This window comes from Ochotona princeps, chromosome 8, assembly GCF_030435755.1.
Source record: "Ochotona princeps isolate mOchPri1 chromosome 8, mOchPri1.hap1, whole genome shotgun sequence".
In the NCBI taxonomy this organism is placed as follows: domain Eukaryota; kingdom Metazoa; phylum Chordata; class Mammalia; order Lagomorpha; family Ochotonidae; genus Ochotona; species Ochotona princeps.
The window spans coordinates 59,190,919-59,206,368 of record NC_080839.1 but is presented as its reverse complement, the minus strand read 5'-3'; the positions used below and the strand labels follow the sequence as shown (position 1 = coordinate 59,206,368).

The following is a 15,450-nucleotide window of genomic DNA, read 5'->3' as shown; positions in this document are numbered from 1 at the left end:
GTACCTTTTCCACACAAGCTCCTGATTATATGTGCATCCTCACCAGGAAGCTAAAACTGGGGTTTGACTTAAGTCTGCTTACCATTTTAAACTCCCCTGAGACAAATCTTCAGGCTCTCCCATCAAAGAACTCAAGACAAATGAAGACTAATGAAAAGATAAATTAGCACCTCCTATGAGATATTCACCTCTTAGTGGTAGAGGTTAAGCTACTGTCTCTAAGGCCAGCATCCTGTATGATGATTAGTTCAAGTGTGAGCTATCCCACTTCCAATCCAGCTCCTTGCTAATGAACCTGGGAAAAGCACAAGAAGGTGGCCTGCTTACCAGGCCAAAGCCAGGTACTAGTAGCTCTTTCTGGGTCTCCTTTGTGCATTGAAGAGGGCCAGGCATTTTGGCTGCTTTCCACCTCTTTTGCTAGAATGTGAGCAGGGATCTGGCTTGTAAGTGGAGATTGAGGGCAGGTGTCCGTCTGGAATGCCAGTGTTGTTAAGATCAAGTGTAAAATCTGAGTAAAGTTTTTCACAGCACTTTTGACATGTATCTGACACATAACCATATCCCTGGATGATTTTTTTTTTAACGGTAAACTGTTCTTTCTACTATACAGCTACATTTTTTAGTATGGTGATTCGCTTTTACCATGGTCGTCCATTATATGATGTAATGTCATTTGTGTGTAATCAGTGGACCTTTAGGTTGTTCATAGCTTTTCAGTAAAATATGTAGCATCTCAGTACCATCATTAGGTGTAAATATTTGTGTGTATACATGATTGAGTCCTTATTAATACAAGAGGAATTTCTGAGTCAAACAGTATCTGTATCTTCAACAACTAGACATTTGGATGGTACTTGAATAAAATTTTGATATTATTAGACCCTGTGATCTATGAGATCAGAGTTTCTTGGCATGATCATAGGCCGATTTTAGTGATGGATTACTATTTATAAAACTGGAGGGAAATTTTATCCCTGTTGTCCGTGAAAGACAAGTGTTACACAGTTGGAATAGTTTCAGCTTGCAAGTTTACTGATAGAAACCAGTCAGTAGTTTTGCTGAGACTACATCTATGTGTCAGAAGCTTAGGGCTTGGGAAGCAGTTGAGTATGGCTCAAGTCCTTGGCCCCTGTACCCTTGTGGAAGACCTGGATGGGACTCCCTGGACCTGGCTTCAGTTGAGCTCAGCTCTGGCCATTGTGGAGTTAACAAGGGAAGGTGGGAGATACTGTATCCCCATTCTATAACTGATTTTCAGGTTAAATAAAAATTTTTTAGGTTTTCAGTGTATTGGTGATAGTTTCTGCATGAAATACCAAAATTTGTCTTTTTTTTTTTTTTTTTTTTTGAAGATTGTAGCATTCTGGTTCCAACTCTGTAGTATGCTATTTGTGGTTCTTGCTGTTTTACTAGATCCTGAACTCCTTGAAGGCATATCAATATATATACTATGTTCTGTATTATTTGGTTTGAATTCTCTAGCCCAGGACCTTTTACTTACTGAGCTGTTGGCAAAGTTGATGGCAGTAATATGTGGAAAATAGGTCATAAGTCATTGCAATAATCCTAGTTTTTCCTTAACTGGTTTTAATTTAGTATTATAATTTGTTTATATATTGATGAGGAATTGCGGTAATGCCAGAGATAAAATTCAAGTATAGTTTTTCTATTGTTTATTTAACTAAAGAATAGATCCTCCTACGTTTTTCTAAATGAATGATTTAGAGTTACTCGTTACATTATTTCAGAGTATGTGGAACATTGGTTTTTCTTTCTAAGTCAGTTAAGCACCATCTTACTAATACGTTTTTGTTCTATAAATGTAATTCTCAGCCAAATGTTTCTGTTCTCTAGTTTCAAATCACTGGAGATACACAAGGACTGACTTCGTAATGAGCTATGAGAGTACTTTTTATAAATTTATAGTTTGATTTATTTTGGGAAGATATACTATTTTGATAAGAAATTATTTCTTTTCACTGTTATTTAAGTAATTTTCAAATTGTTTTGATTAAAAATTGTTCTCTGTTTTTGTGTCTGTTGTATTTTCCATCCATCCAACACTGTGAACGTGCATTTGTATCTGCGTGTTGCAGAAACATTCATAATTTGCTGTCTTCTGTCTTATGTGTGCAAGAAAGAGTATTGATTTATTTGTGATTTTTGTTATAGCAGTTGTTCTTCAGTCTGGCTTCTTTGTTTTTAACGGTTGAATCCCCCCCACACACACCTTTTTAGATACGTTTGAAATGGTTTCTGAAGATGACGATGGGAAATTGGGTTTTAGAGTGAATTACCACTACATGTCTCAGGTGAAGAATGCCAGTGATGCCAACAGCGCTGCCAGAGCCCGCCGCCTTGCCCAGGAAGCTGTGACGCTTTCAACCTCACTGCCCCTCTCGTCGTCCTCCAGTGTGTTTGTGCGCTGTGACGAGGAGCGACTCGACATCATGAAGGTAGCAAGAGCAACTGTTTTTTTCTGTCCATCTTACTCAAATATGCATACATACTAGAAATAGCCTAAAGTTGAACAGAATTAGTTAAAAAAAAAAAAAACTTTGTGAAAGGAATTCTTTTCTAAGATGGATTTGGAGTAGTATGACAGACTGCTATTCAAAGTATTGACAAGGAAATAGCAGAAGAGCCTCTTCGCTGGAGCTGGGTCGCATCCTGCTATCCACCACTTACAGCACAGACTCAGAGGAGCATTGTTTAAATCAAAGTTTATGCTGGTGCCGCTTGATTCCACACAGCTTTTAAAGACAAAAACTGTTATCTTATGTTGCTGTTGACTGCGTCAAAAAGGCATTAATTGCTGTTCTTACTTAATACCTGTAGAGTATCTCTTTCAGTAGTCCTTTCCCAAAAACAAATCACTTTAATTGTAACCCTAAACCATTTTGTAGTCCTGTATTTATTTTTAACTTTCAGCTTCATTTTTAACATGTTTTAGTAGTAACATATTTAGACAGTTAGGAGATTGTTATTATTTCATGTTGGGTTGTATTTTTCTGGATGTCAGTGTTTCATAACCCCAGTTCTCTGTGTCTTTTGCATACTAGGTTCTGATAACAGGTCCCGCGGATACCCCCTATGCAAATGGCTGTTTTGAGTTTGATGTGTATTTTCCTCAAGATTATCCCAGTTCACCCCCTCTGGTGAATCTAGAGACGACTGGTGGTCATAGTGTGCGGTTCAATCCAAATCTTTATAATGATGGCAAGGTAATGTATTTACAACAGTCTTCTATTAGTAATACAAATGTACTATATTTGCAGTTGTTAGATCATCATTATTGCAACTTCCAGCCTATTGGTTCGGCATGTGGTGAGAGCGTCAGGTGGCAATATTTGAATCTGTTCAGTGGAAGGATCACATTGGCAGGTTAAGAAGCAAATGTAGTAAATAATCCTATTAACAAGCCCTCCCCCTTTCCTCCTTCCCCCGTGTGAATTCAGGAGGTCCCCTGAGAACTGAGGGGCCATCTTCACTGACCTAAATACTACCTATTTGGCCCTCAGTTCATTTCATCACCCACTAATGCAAGCTGTCCTCATTTAGAATGTAAACAGAGCCCTTGTCTGTCTTTGCCTCTCAGCTTTTTTACTCTCATTGTCTCCATTTCTATTATATTTCATCAGGGAAGAAACAGTTTCCCTCCTCTCACTGATTTCCTCTGTATTATGGTAACATAGTGTAGTTCTTCAAAAGCAGCCATTAGTACATCATGCTGCTTTTGAAGTGTGTCATTATAGGTAGAGACAAAGGCAGAAAGTCTAGCATCCTATTGAGAAGGTATTTAACAGTTTAATTAGGAGTCCATCATGAGTAGAGATGATTATTTCAATGTGTCTTCACATCTTGAAATGACAGTCTCTGGTATATCGTTCTTCTAGATGAATATATGTACATATATGTTTACCTAAACATAACAAAAAAAGAAAAAAAAATAGAAATAAAACAAAACAAATTTAAAAAATACATGTTTACCTCTCTATTGATCTTGTATTTTTCATGATGGTTGTCTCATTTCAGAAGAACATGGTATTTGGGCATATGATCTAAAAATATTTATTTATTTGAAAATGTGAGTTACAGTGAGAGAGAGATATCTTCTGTTTGCTGGTTCACTGCCCAAGTGACCACAACAGATGGGCAAAGTTTGAGCCAGAAGTGACTAAGGTTTCCCACATGCATGCAGGAATCCACGTCCTCATGCCATCCTTCCATTAGTAGGGAACTGGATCAGAAGTGGAGTACACAGGACTGCAAGCAGCACCCACATGGGATTCTGGAAGCTGCAGGCAGTGATGTAACCACTGGGCCAAAGTATCATTTTTTTCCTCATTGCAGTTTCAATTTTTGAAAAGAAGTTGTTTTTCATTTAAAAGTAACATTGCTTATGTTGGATGTAGTTGGTATTATTTCACGTTTCATTATGCATTAATTATAAATGCCACATAGTTTAGATTATATATGAAAAAGCCAGTTTTCTTTAATAGAATACCTCTTGGAGTTGTATTTAGGACAGATAAAATCCAGACACTTTGACCTAACAGCATTTGTTTTTCTTCTATAAAAACAAATCCTTCCAGTTTTGGTGATACTTTTCTCCCTTCCTTTTCAGGTGTGTTTAAGCATCTTAAATACTTGGCATGGAAGGCCAGAGGAGAAGTGGAATCCTCAGACCTCAAGCTTTTTGCAAGTAAACAAACTTTTTCTCTTACAATTTCATTTAGAAAATCAGGAACCACAGACATTAAACCATTTTATTCTCATGTTTGTGATTTAAAAATTTTAGGTTAAAACATTAGTGAAAAAAACCTTTAGAAAGCACTATTGGAATTATATCATGTTGTTCTATAGTCTATTTTATGAATTCTTTTGAGTTTCTTGAGTTCATAAAATTTGATATTTGCAGTTCTTGTTTTACAAAGCATTTAGTATATACATTCCATAATCCTATTCTTTGTTAATTTCTGCAAAACACATGAATGCATATAGTAAAATGCCACATATTATCCCATCTAAAGTTTATTATTGATGTTCCATATCCAAGCAAGCACATGGATAGAAATATATTGACAATAGAAATGAATTTTGTTGCTTCTTTGTTCAAGAAGCAGAAGCAATCATTGTTTCTATGTTTTAAGCTTGACATTTGTATTTAGTGTTTAAGAAAAGATTATGTTAAATTAAAACCATGTAAACTTAGTAAAGTTGACCTACTCTGGAATGTTTTCCTACATTCCTATTTTTTTTAATTCATTTTTTTTACTTAAAAGATTTGCACAAAGAAGGGGATACATTGGTTATTCCTTGGGTGACCTTAAAGGCTAGAAACCAAGAGCTTCTTTAAGGGTTCCAGTGTTACTAGTTAGGGCCCAAGGACTTGAGCTGAGCCGATCTGAAGAGAGGAGCCAGGAGCTTCTTCTGGGTCTGCCACATGGGTATAGGTTCCCAAAGCTTTGGGCCATCCTTGATTGCATTCTCAGGCCACAAGCAGGGAGCTGGATGGGAAGTGGAGCTGCCGGGACACAAACTGGCACCCATATGGATTCCCGGTGCATGCAAGGCGAGGCTAGGTTTTCACCCCACCCCATCATTTTTTTTTTTAAAGACTCATCTTTACGTATTTGAGAGGAAGTGTGAGAGAGGGAAGGCAAAATCTTCTATCCATTTCTTCATGCTCCAAGTAGCCGCATGGGCTGGGGTTGGTTGAGGTCAAAACCTGGATCCCAGAGCTGCCTTTCGGTCTCACACATGGGTCATCTGCTGCTTATTTTCCCAGGAGCATAGGTGGAGAGCTATGATAGAAGCAAAGCCAAGGCTCCTACCTGTGTCCATATGACATGCCATGCTAGCAGGGCAGCTTATTGTGCTCAGCCATAGTGCTGGCCCGACAAGCACTTACTTTTTAAATTTTTCTTTGCAGTTAATCTTTAAAAATTTTTCTGTAACTAAATTATCTGATGTGTTTTGTGTTCAGAAGCTTTTGGTTGCGCGGGTATGTTACTAGGAGTATTTATTTGTATTCGCTGGAATCTGCCTTGTCAGTATGTGTCATTTATGTTTAGAGAAGTAAGTGTTCTGTTAAATAAGTGAGGAGTCACAAATGAACATAAGAACATAAAACTGTTTTCCCATTGAAAGGTTTAAGTGATGGTTTTGTTTTGTTTATGATACCGTGACCATTTTCCTTGAAATTAGAATTAGAAACTGCCTTCTGGATGGTTTTCCTTGTCAAACTGCTTTAAGACTACACGGTTAGTTTATGCTCTTAGAGTAAGAATGGTTTGAGCATATCTATTTCAGTTGGTTTGAGTGTTTATAGACAAATTATTTTTTAGCATTTTCAAGAAGTAGAATATTCTTATTTATGGATTTCAGTAAATAATAAGTTACATGTTATTTTTCTTTAATAAAGTATTTCCTTGTCACTGTGAACATCAATTTCATGTTGATACGTTTATTTAGAAACATTAAAAGAGACTGTACTCATAGAAGTGAGATCCCAGGTTTTTGGGAATCCCCTTGTTACTATCATGTGTTTTTGTTTTTCTGCAGGTGTTGGTATCTGTCCAGTCCCTTATATTAGTAGCTGAGCCTTATTTCAATGAGCCAGGATATGAGCGGTCCCGAGGCACTCCCAGCGGCACACAGAGTTCTCGAGAATATGATGGGAATATTCGGCAGGCAACGGTTAAGTGGGCAATGCTAGAACAAATCAGAAACCCTTCACCATGCTTTAAAGAGGTATGCTCAATAAAGTTACTGAACGAATTTTCAAAGACATTTTAAAATATAGTTTGTCAGTATTGCATCTGTCCTTGTATTTAGAGCTTGGTATTCAGAGTTAGTCATTGTAAAACCATGTATTGTGTGATGCACAATACAGGTGTTATTTGATGCTGTCTGTATCCTAAAAGACATCTGAATATATTTTGAAACAATTTTATTGCTTATTTTTGAATGTTACTATTGTATTAGCAGTTTGAAAAATAACTGTGATTATTTGAAGGACAGAGGCCAGAGAGGGGGAAAGAGAAAATGAGTATCATCCACTTGTTTATTCACTGTCCCAGTGTGCACAGTAGCGAGGTCTGGGCCAAGCATAACCAGGAACCAGGAACTTGATCCTGCTCGCTTAGGTGAGTGGCAGGGCCCTAAGTACTTGGGCATTAAAATGAAGCTGAATCGGAGGCAGAGCAGCGGCCAACATTCAGGCCATGAGGCACTGGTTTGAGTCCCAGCTGCTCTTCTTCGTACCCAGCTTCCTGCACATGGCCTGGAGCCAGTAGGGCCAAATGGCTTGGGCTCCTGCACCTGTCGGAGAAACCTAGAAGAAACTCTTGGCTTTAGCTTAGCTTAGCCCCATCCGTTATAGCCATGTGAGGAATGAATGAACGAAGCAGAGAGTGGAAGATCTCTCTGTCTCTCTCTAACTCTGGCTTTCAAATATATAAATAAGTTTTGTTGTCATTGTTTAAAGAAAAGATGAAGAAGCAGAGCAACAAGGGCTGAAAGTTAATTGGGGTGCTAGTGTTGCAGGATCACCTCACCTGCTATGCCACATTGCTGACTCCAACATTTCCCTCTTAACTGATGTGTGTGTGCCACATGTGGAAAAGACGTTTCTTTTCCTTTGGAGAGAAGGTGACTAAGACTTTGTATGGCACTCTGCTCTGTGTAGTGGCTCACCCTGCGCTGAGGTGTCTCCCCAGAGACTGCCTAACACATCTGTCACCTATCACAACTGACTGCAGCAGCAGCAGCACACCTCCTGTTACCTGGGTGCTGGGCTGCTTGTGTTTTCTTAAAGTCAGATTGTGGCCATTTGTTTTTGTACGCATTTAGTGTTGGAGGGGTTGTTTACCTGGCAGAAATTTGTTCTTTCGTCTAGCTGAGCAACTCTGTGTGCATGAACCCTGCAGTGTCACTGCTAAGCCCTTGGCCTTGTCCGATAGGACTGAATGTGCTCCATAGGAACATAACAAAACCATTCCCATTTTTGTTTCTGCTATTATAAATGAATTGGCAAGGCAGTGTACTTTGAATGTCTAAGTTGACTGATAATATAGGAAATGCAAATTCACATAATATTCTGTTGCTTTTTGAACTTTCACTGCCCAAATGAAGTAACTCACTTTGCAGTAGTATCAAATATAAAATCTTAGGCACTATGCCACAGTTCAGAAAGTACTACATTAAATAGGTTGTTTGCCTTGAAAACCCTCCTTTCCTTGTGCTTGTGTCCTAAATTAATCCCTCAATCCCTTAAAGACTATATTGAACCCACATATATTTCCTGAAAGCTCTGCTGCCATAAGGAGCAGTCACTTCAGACTGTGCTGTGTGAAACTGCACTGTGGATTCTCACTTCTTCCTTCAGTGTAAGAGGTCAGCTTACCCACAGCTCAGAAACCAAGCAAATTCAGTTACACTGAAAGAAGTCAGGATGGTGTGGTACCTTGTCTGTCGAAACTGGAAGGAGAATTTTTTCTGGGGGTGGTGGTCTGGTGTGTTGTAACAGAGAATATGGTGGTGTGTTCAGTGTGGGAACACACTCACACGTTCACTTTTATGCACGTTATCTGTGTGCTTTTCAAAATATGTTCAACTTCACCTTAAAAAAGTGAGCTCAGTACGATATCATGAGTGACTAAGTCCTTGTCTTAAAGTTCCAGGGTCCCATTTTAGCAGCTTGTCCATATCCCAGCTGCTCGACTTCACATCCAGCTCCCTGCTTGTGGCCTGGGAATGCAGTCGAGGACTGCCCAAAGCCTGGGGACCCTGGACCCGCTTGGGAGACCTGGAAGAGCCTCCCGGCTCCTGGCTTCAGATTGGCTCAGCTCCAGCCATTGCGACCACCTGATGAGAGAACGCGAACCATCGCAGGGAAGATCTCTCTCTCTCTCATCCTCTCTGTATATCTGAATTTCCAATAAAAATAAATAAATCTTTAAAAAATTAAGTTATTACTGGAAAGGCAGATTGATGGAGAGAAGGAGAAACAAAGAGAAATATCTTCCAAGCACTGGTTCACTGCCCAAGTGACCATAACAGCTGAAGCTGAGCCGATCCAAAGCCAGGAGCCAAGAGCTTTTTCTGGGTCTCCCACACACAGGGACAAGGTCACAAGGCTTTGGGTCATCCTCTACACTTTCCCAGGCCACAAGCAGGGAGCTGGATGGGAAGTGGGGCTGCCAAAAACAGAAGTAACTCCCATATGGGATCCTGGCATGTTCAAGGCAAGGACTTAAGAAGCTACACCATCGTGCCAGGCCCCAATTTTTTTTTTTTTTTTTGAAGTAGCAGAAATGGATGTTTTAGAAGTGAAGCTGCCTATGTCCCCCATTGGAGTGTTTGGATCTAATGCTGCCTCCATCTGCTGCCTATAGCTTTCCCTTAAAGTCGTGGAAGTCAGTGATGATAACTCAAAAACTGGCTTCTTGGGCCTGGCGCTGTGGCATAGTGTGTATTAATCTGTCATCTACAAAGCCAGCATCCCATGTGAGCACCATTTTGAGTTCAATCTGCTTGTCTTCCAACCAAGCACCATTCTGTTGGACTGGGAAAGCAGTAGAAGAGCCCAACACGGTGTGGGATACATGGATGGAGCTTGTGGCAACACTTGGCCCAGCTCTGGTCATTGTGGCCATCTGGGGAGTGAAGCAGGCAATGGGATTACGCTGGTGCCCTGTGTGTGTGTGTTAAATGAATCAAGTATGAATTTTTTTAGACTGTGTTTTTCCCCCCCAAGATAGAAAGCTTGTTTCTGTCTGCTAGTTTATTCTCCACGTGCCTATGATGGTCAGAGACAAAGTCAGAGCAGTTAATTCATTCTGGGTGTCCCGTTTGGTTAACAGAACACAGTCACTCCAGGCATCTTGCTACCTCACAGCATCGGGAGAGCAGCAGTGCCAGGTGCTGTGCTAAGGGGTGTGTCTTAAGGGTCAGTCAAATATTCTCCCCACGTGAACACAGGAGAATCATATGTGAAATGACTTTTACCAAAAGAATCCAATTAAGTGGGCCCGGCGCCGTGGCCTAGCGGCTAAAGTCTTCGCCTTGAGTGCCCCAGGATCCCATATGGGTGCTGGTTCTAATCCTGGCAGCTCCACTTCCCATCCAGCTCCCTGCTTGTGGCTTGGGAAAGCAGTCGCGGACGCCCAATGCATTGGGACCCTGCACCCGCGTGGGAGACCCGGAAGAGGTTCCAGGTTCCCGGCATCGGATCGGCGCGCATCGGCCCGTTGCAGCTCACTTGGGGAGTGAAACATCGGACGGAAGATCTTCCTCTCTGTCTCTCCTCCTCAGTGTATATCTGGCTATAAAAAAATGAATAAATCTTTAAAAAAAAAAAAGAATCCAATTAAGTGTGATTTGTCCTCTTGAGCTCCCTGGTTTTGTCATATTTCTTTTTTTTTTTTTTTAAGATTTATTTATTTTTATTAGAAAGTCAGATGTACAGAGAGGAGAAGAGACAGAGAGGAAGATCTTCTGTCCTTTGATTCACTCCACAAGTGACCACAACGGCCAGAGCTGTGCCGATCTGAAGCCAGGAACCTCCTCCGGGTCTCCCAAACTGGTGCAGGGTCCCAAGACTTTGGGCCGTCCTCGACTGCTTTCCCAGGCCACAAGCAGGGAGCTGGATGGGAAGTGGAGCTGCTGGGATTAGAACCGGTGCCCATATGGGATCCTGGCACGTTCAAGGCGAGGACTTTAGCCGCTAGTCCACCATGCCACCGGGCCCTGTCATTTTTCTTCATAGCAAGCTATGTCCTGCTTGTTTTTGAACTTGACCCTGTCATCAAAATAAGTAGGTTAAATGTAACATCCATGTTTAGGACTTGCACGTGATTGCCTTTGCAGGTCCGACGGCCTTATTGTTGGGAGTGATGAGCGCAGTGCATCATGCTGCGGCTCACACAGCTCCCCAACAGCGTGTGTTCAAACTCTTATCTGTGTTTCCCTGAAAACTTACCAGATATGAGTTCCTTCTATTTACATTTTAATTTTACTCATTGTGCAAAGGCAGAAAAATTTAATCCCAAATGTAAATCGTCATTACAAGAAAATGTATTTTCATAAAGTAAAATTCTGTTTATATAATTAACCAGAAGATAAGGGTTTTTTTTTTAATAGAACTGTTATTTCTGTTACTGTCGGTGATATTTTGAGCATGTTGTATAAATTTTCAAGTCTGCTTTTAAAGCCAGTGTCTTGATTGTAAATTTCTTTTCTCCTGGTTAGTGTTTATTTTATATTCATCTTCTAACTCTGTATGTCCTCTCTGGAAAGGGTGCATTGCGTGTGTGAGCAATAACGCACGTGCGTGGCTCCTGTGGGACTGCAGGTTTTGGCATTAGAAGCTGACATCATGACTCTGAGTCCTCTGTGTTGATAAAGTAACAGGCACTAAATTAAATCTTGTAGTTTCTTTTTAGTTTCATTATGTATCATGGTACATCATTTGTCCTGTAAGTTCTGGTGTTAAACAGGTTTTGTTGTATTGCGTCTTTTTCCCTCCAAGGTCATACACAAACATTTTTACTTGAAACGAGTTGAGATCATGGCGCAGTGTGAGGAGTGGATCGCAGACATCCAGCAGTATAGCAGTGACAAACGAGTTGGCCGGACTATGTCTCACCACGCGGCTGCCCTCAAGGTGAGCTCTGTGTTCTTGCCGAGATGAGCTGGGTACAGCTGCCAGCAGGTTGAAGGAGCAGGGCCAGAGAAACCTGAAGGTGAAGTACAAAAGACTGGATTGCTACTCAAAGTGCTATCATTTAGAGGCTTTTCTAGTTCTTTACATTGAGCTTGGTCACAAGGACAGAGCCAAAAGAGGTCTTAGACTTCTTTGAAAATGAAAACTGCAAAGTGTGCTCTGTGAATACTTCTTCAGGCATCTCGCCTTCCAGAGTTGGAGTCCTTGGAGTAATGTTGAGGGCAGGATGTGGGGGTGTGTGACAGCCTGGTAGGCCTCAGCCATTAGGATTCCTGTGTAGCAGAGCAAGCATTATTTGCACTTTGGACATTCACAGAATGTAAGAGGTGAAATGTGATGGGCTCGGAATGTTTTGTTTTGTTTTCCCATTTGTGCGAATCATTTTTCAAGATGGCCATGATTTTTTTTCTACCCCAGGATGTCTGTGCCTTCCACACTCTACCATCTCTCCCGTCCTCCAGTCAGGATTGATTTTCCATCTTCGCCAGCCCCTCTCTTCCAACCTTAAAACTGTCTCTCTGGTGCCAGCCCTGTGGTATAACTGGCTGAGCACTTCCTGTGTGGGTACCATTTCATGTCCATGAAAGACAGACGAATAAATATAAGAAAACAAACGAACAACAACAAAACAACAAAAACCTGCTATTTTGATAAATAAAAACTTGTATCTAGCAAGTACTAGAGCCCTAAGTAAAATCTGTTAAGACTTAATTTCATCACAGAATATATATATATATATATATAAATATAAATATAAACAGAACACATTCTGCCAGATTACATCACTGAAGCTCTGGGCCCCAGCAGCCCAAGTGAGGAGGAGATGGAGAGGAAGAAGTCGTGTGTAAAGGTCTGGGAGAGCGCCTGAGGCAGGATAAAGAAGGTACAGGAACCGCAGAGAGGCAGACTTAAGTAGAATGGAAGTTATTAGTCAAAATCCCTTGTAATGTCCTGGAAAATAGTAGAAGATGAGCCAAGACCTTGGGTCCCTGCACCCTGGCTCAGCCCTGGGTGTTACAGCCATCTGGGGATAGCCCAACCGATTTAAGATCTCTTCATGTAACTCTGACTTTCAAAATAAATAAATCTTATATAAACTTAAACATTCTACTTAGAACAGCTAGATGATAATCATAACTTGTCAGTGTTGTAGGTGTTATTCCTTAAGTCCCCGTCTTCCACATTGTGTTCAGAAACACCAAGTGATAAACACTGCCATCTTCTCCTTAGCTAATGCTGTTTGCTCTATTGCAGACATTTGTTTTCTTGCACTGTCAGAGTAGATTAACTCGTGCTTATTCCTGCCATTTGTAGCCCCTCTCGGGCCCGACCCAGTGCTTCGAGTGGCTAATCCTCTCTTCAAGTACCACTTAGGAAGTGCACCAATGGGTAAAAGGTCTTTCTCTCTTTCTCTCTGTAAATCTCTTTGCAGTAATAAATAAACCAGTAAATATATATTTTAAAAAGAACAAGAAAGCAGCTCCTCTCACTAATAACTTCCATTCTACTTAAGTCTGCCTCTCTGCGGTTCCCGTACCTTCTTTATCCTGCCTCAGGCGCTCTCCCAGACCTTTACACACGACTTCTTCCTCTCGGTCTCCTCCTCACTTGGGCTGCTGGGGCCCAGAGCTTCAGTGATGTAATCTGGCAGAATGTGTTCTGTTTAAATTTATATATATATATATATATATATATATATATATATATATATATATATATATATATTCTGCGATGAAATTAAGTCTTAACAGATTTTACTTAGGGCTCTAGTACTTGCTAGATACAAGTTTTTATATACCAAAATAGCAGGTTTTTGTTGTTTTGTTGTTGTTCGTTTGTTTTCTTACATTTATTCGTCTGTCTTTCCAAAGTATTTCACCAGGAACAGCCTGCCAGTATATGAGAAGCCCAAGTGCTGGTGTGATTCATTTTGTGGAACACATGTGTCAGTTAGTGATGTCCCCCGCTTGTGTGTCCCTGTCTTCCTGTGAGAGGACGTGCTGCCGTGCTCGCTGGGAGCTTTCCCGCCATTGTTCTTCCTGCCTCTGGGGTGGCACCTATACCCGCAGCCAGCACTGGGGGTGGCGGGGGGGGGGCTCAGGACACGCCCAGGGACAGCAGGTTTGCCCTGTAGTTAGAACCCAGGCAGCGTTGTGCTAGCAACCCGAAGTTGTAGTCCTGATGAATATTCTCTCCTGCGCAGCGTCACACTGCTCAGCTTCGGGAGGAGCTGCTCAAGCTGCCCTGCCCTGAAGGCCTGGACCCCGACGCCAACGAAGCCCCCGAGGTGTGCAGGGCAGGTGCCGACGCTGAGGAGCAGGGGCGAGCCGGTGGTGGCAGCGAGCTTCCCACGGACTTCCAGTTATGAGCTGTGGCCACGTGGATGTCACAGACACAAAGGCTTCGAAGCACAAGCCAAATATGTCAATATTTGTATGTAAGAAACTAATTATGTAATAGGTAATGAAACTATACTGCGCCCTTAAGGAGATCCAGTTTAATTCACGGTGATCTTTTATTTACCTGTACAAGAGTGTAAACTTTTTTGTGCTTTTATTTTTTAATTGTGAGAACCACTGATTGGTATGTTCAACAAATTTGTGTATACAAAGAAATGGATAAATCACTGATTATAAGGGAAACTACCTTAGGAAAGAATGTTTACTGAATGTTTATTTTATTTTTTTTTTTACTGTAGAGTGAGGGGTTGTTAACAAAGAATATATATTGGTCATTCTTACAACTACTATTTAAAGTCGGCAACTTTTCACAGAATTTGATAATTTTATGTTTGGCCGTATCTTCATGCTCATATTTGATTTCTGAAGACCTCCTACATACACTTCAATAAAAGTTAAATGGACCTACTCCCTCTTTTTTGATTTACTGGTACATTTTTAAAATAATAAATCTGCCATAAAATACAATATAGCTGGGGACTTGCACTTGTATGGATGAATTTATTACATTCAACATATTTAATTTTATGCCTTCTAATTCTAAAATGCAGAAAAAAATAAATGAACTTGATTTTATTCTATGCCAACACTTGGGCTTCTGAATTTATCCATTATTTGAATTTTAAGTGTATGACAGGAACTGGTTAATTTGAAAAATCACTCTCAACAGAGTTTTGTTTCTAAAGGGCTCCTGTTTCCAGACTGTCTGGGTTTATTACTGAAGCCACATGTGTATGTGCGCCGCCCGAGGCCCGCAGGAGAGAGCTGTGTCTCTCCGGTGCTGTTACATGCATTCTGTACCTGCCATAGACTCATTTTCACGCAACTTCTTCCTAGAGCCAAATAAAGGAAGACTTAGGTGAATTAGTATGTCTTATTTCTACAACAGCTTGCCATGGTGTGATGTGCTGTTTCTGCAAAGAATTAGACCCATTTAAAGCGTAAGCATAAGAAAACATTGGGCGTGTTTTGAAGCCAGTTAGTACAAAAGCACAGGTGATTCTTGACAGCCTTGGGAGTGTGGAGCTGACCAGGAGCAGCGGGATTTGGCCCACGCGATTGTCTTGGGGACACAGCGGCCCTGAGAGACAGGATCCTTGCTGCAATACTGGTGAAGGAAGGCCCAACAGAAGGAGCCAAAGAATGAACAGCTCTCAGGCCCCAGTGGGTAGTGAGCCACATTGAGAAAGCAGAGTAACGCTAGCGTCAGTTACTGAGCAGAGAAACCCTATGGGCGTGCTCACTAAGTGTGGAGAAGCC

The 15,450-nt window shown here is 41.0% G+C and overlaps 1 protein-coding gene across 9 annotated transcripts in view; it reads left to right on the top strand.

The window, feature by feature from the left end:
* The window catches only part of BIRC6 (baculoviral IAP repeat containing 6), a 195,025-nt gene extending 180,248 nt beyond the window's left edge, over nucleotides 1–14,777 (top strand). For all 9 annotated transcript variants that reach the window (XM_004582721.3, XM_036497048.2, XM_004582720.2 and 6 more), the window contains 6 exons: nucleotides 2,239–2,456; nucleotides 3,063–3,224; nucleotides 4,628–4,705; nucleotides 6,568–6,756; nucleotides 11,537–11,671; nucleotides 13,935–14,777. In XM_004582721.3, the coding sequence (XP_004582778.2) occupies nucleotides 2,239–2,456; nucleotides 3,063–3,224; nucleotides 4,628–4,705; nucleotides 6,568–6,756; nucleotides 11,537–11,671; nucleotides 13,935–14,099 (947 nt within the window). In that variant the 3' untranslated portion in view covers nucleotides 14,100–14,777. The remainder of the gene's footprint in view (nucleotides 1–2,238; nucleotides 2,457–3,062; nucleotides 3,225–4,627; nucleotides 4,706–6,567; nucleotides 6,757–11,536; nucleotides 11,672–13,934) is intronic.
* The last annotated feature ends 673 nt before the right edge of the window (nucleotides 14,778–15,450 follow it).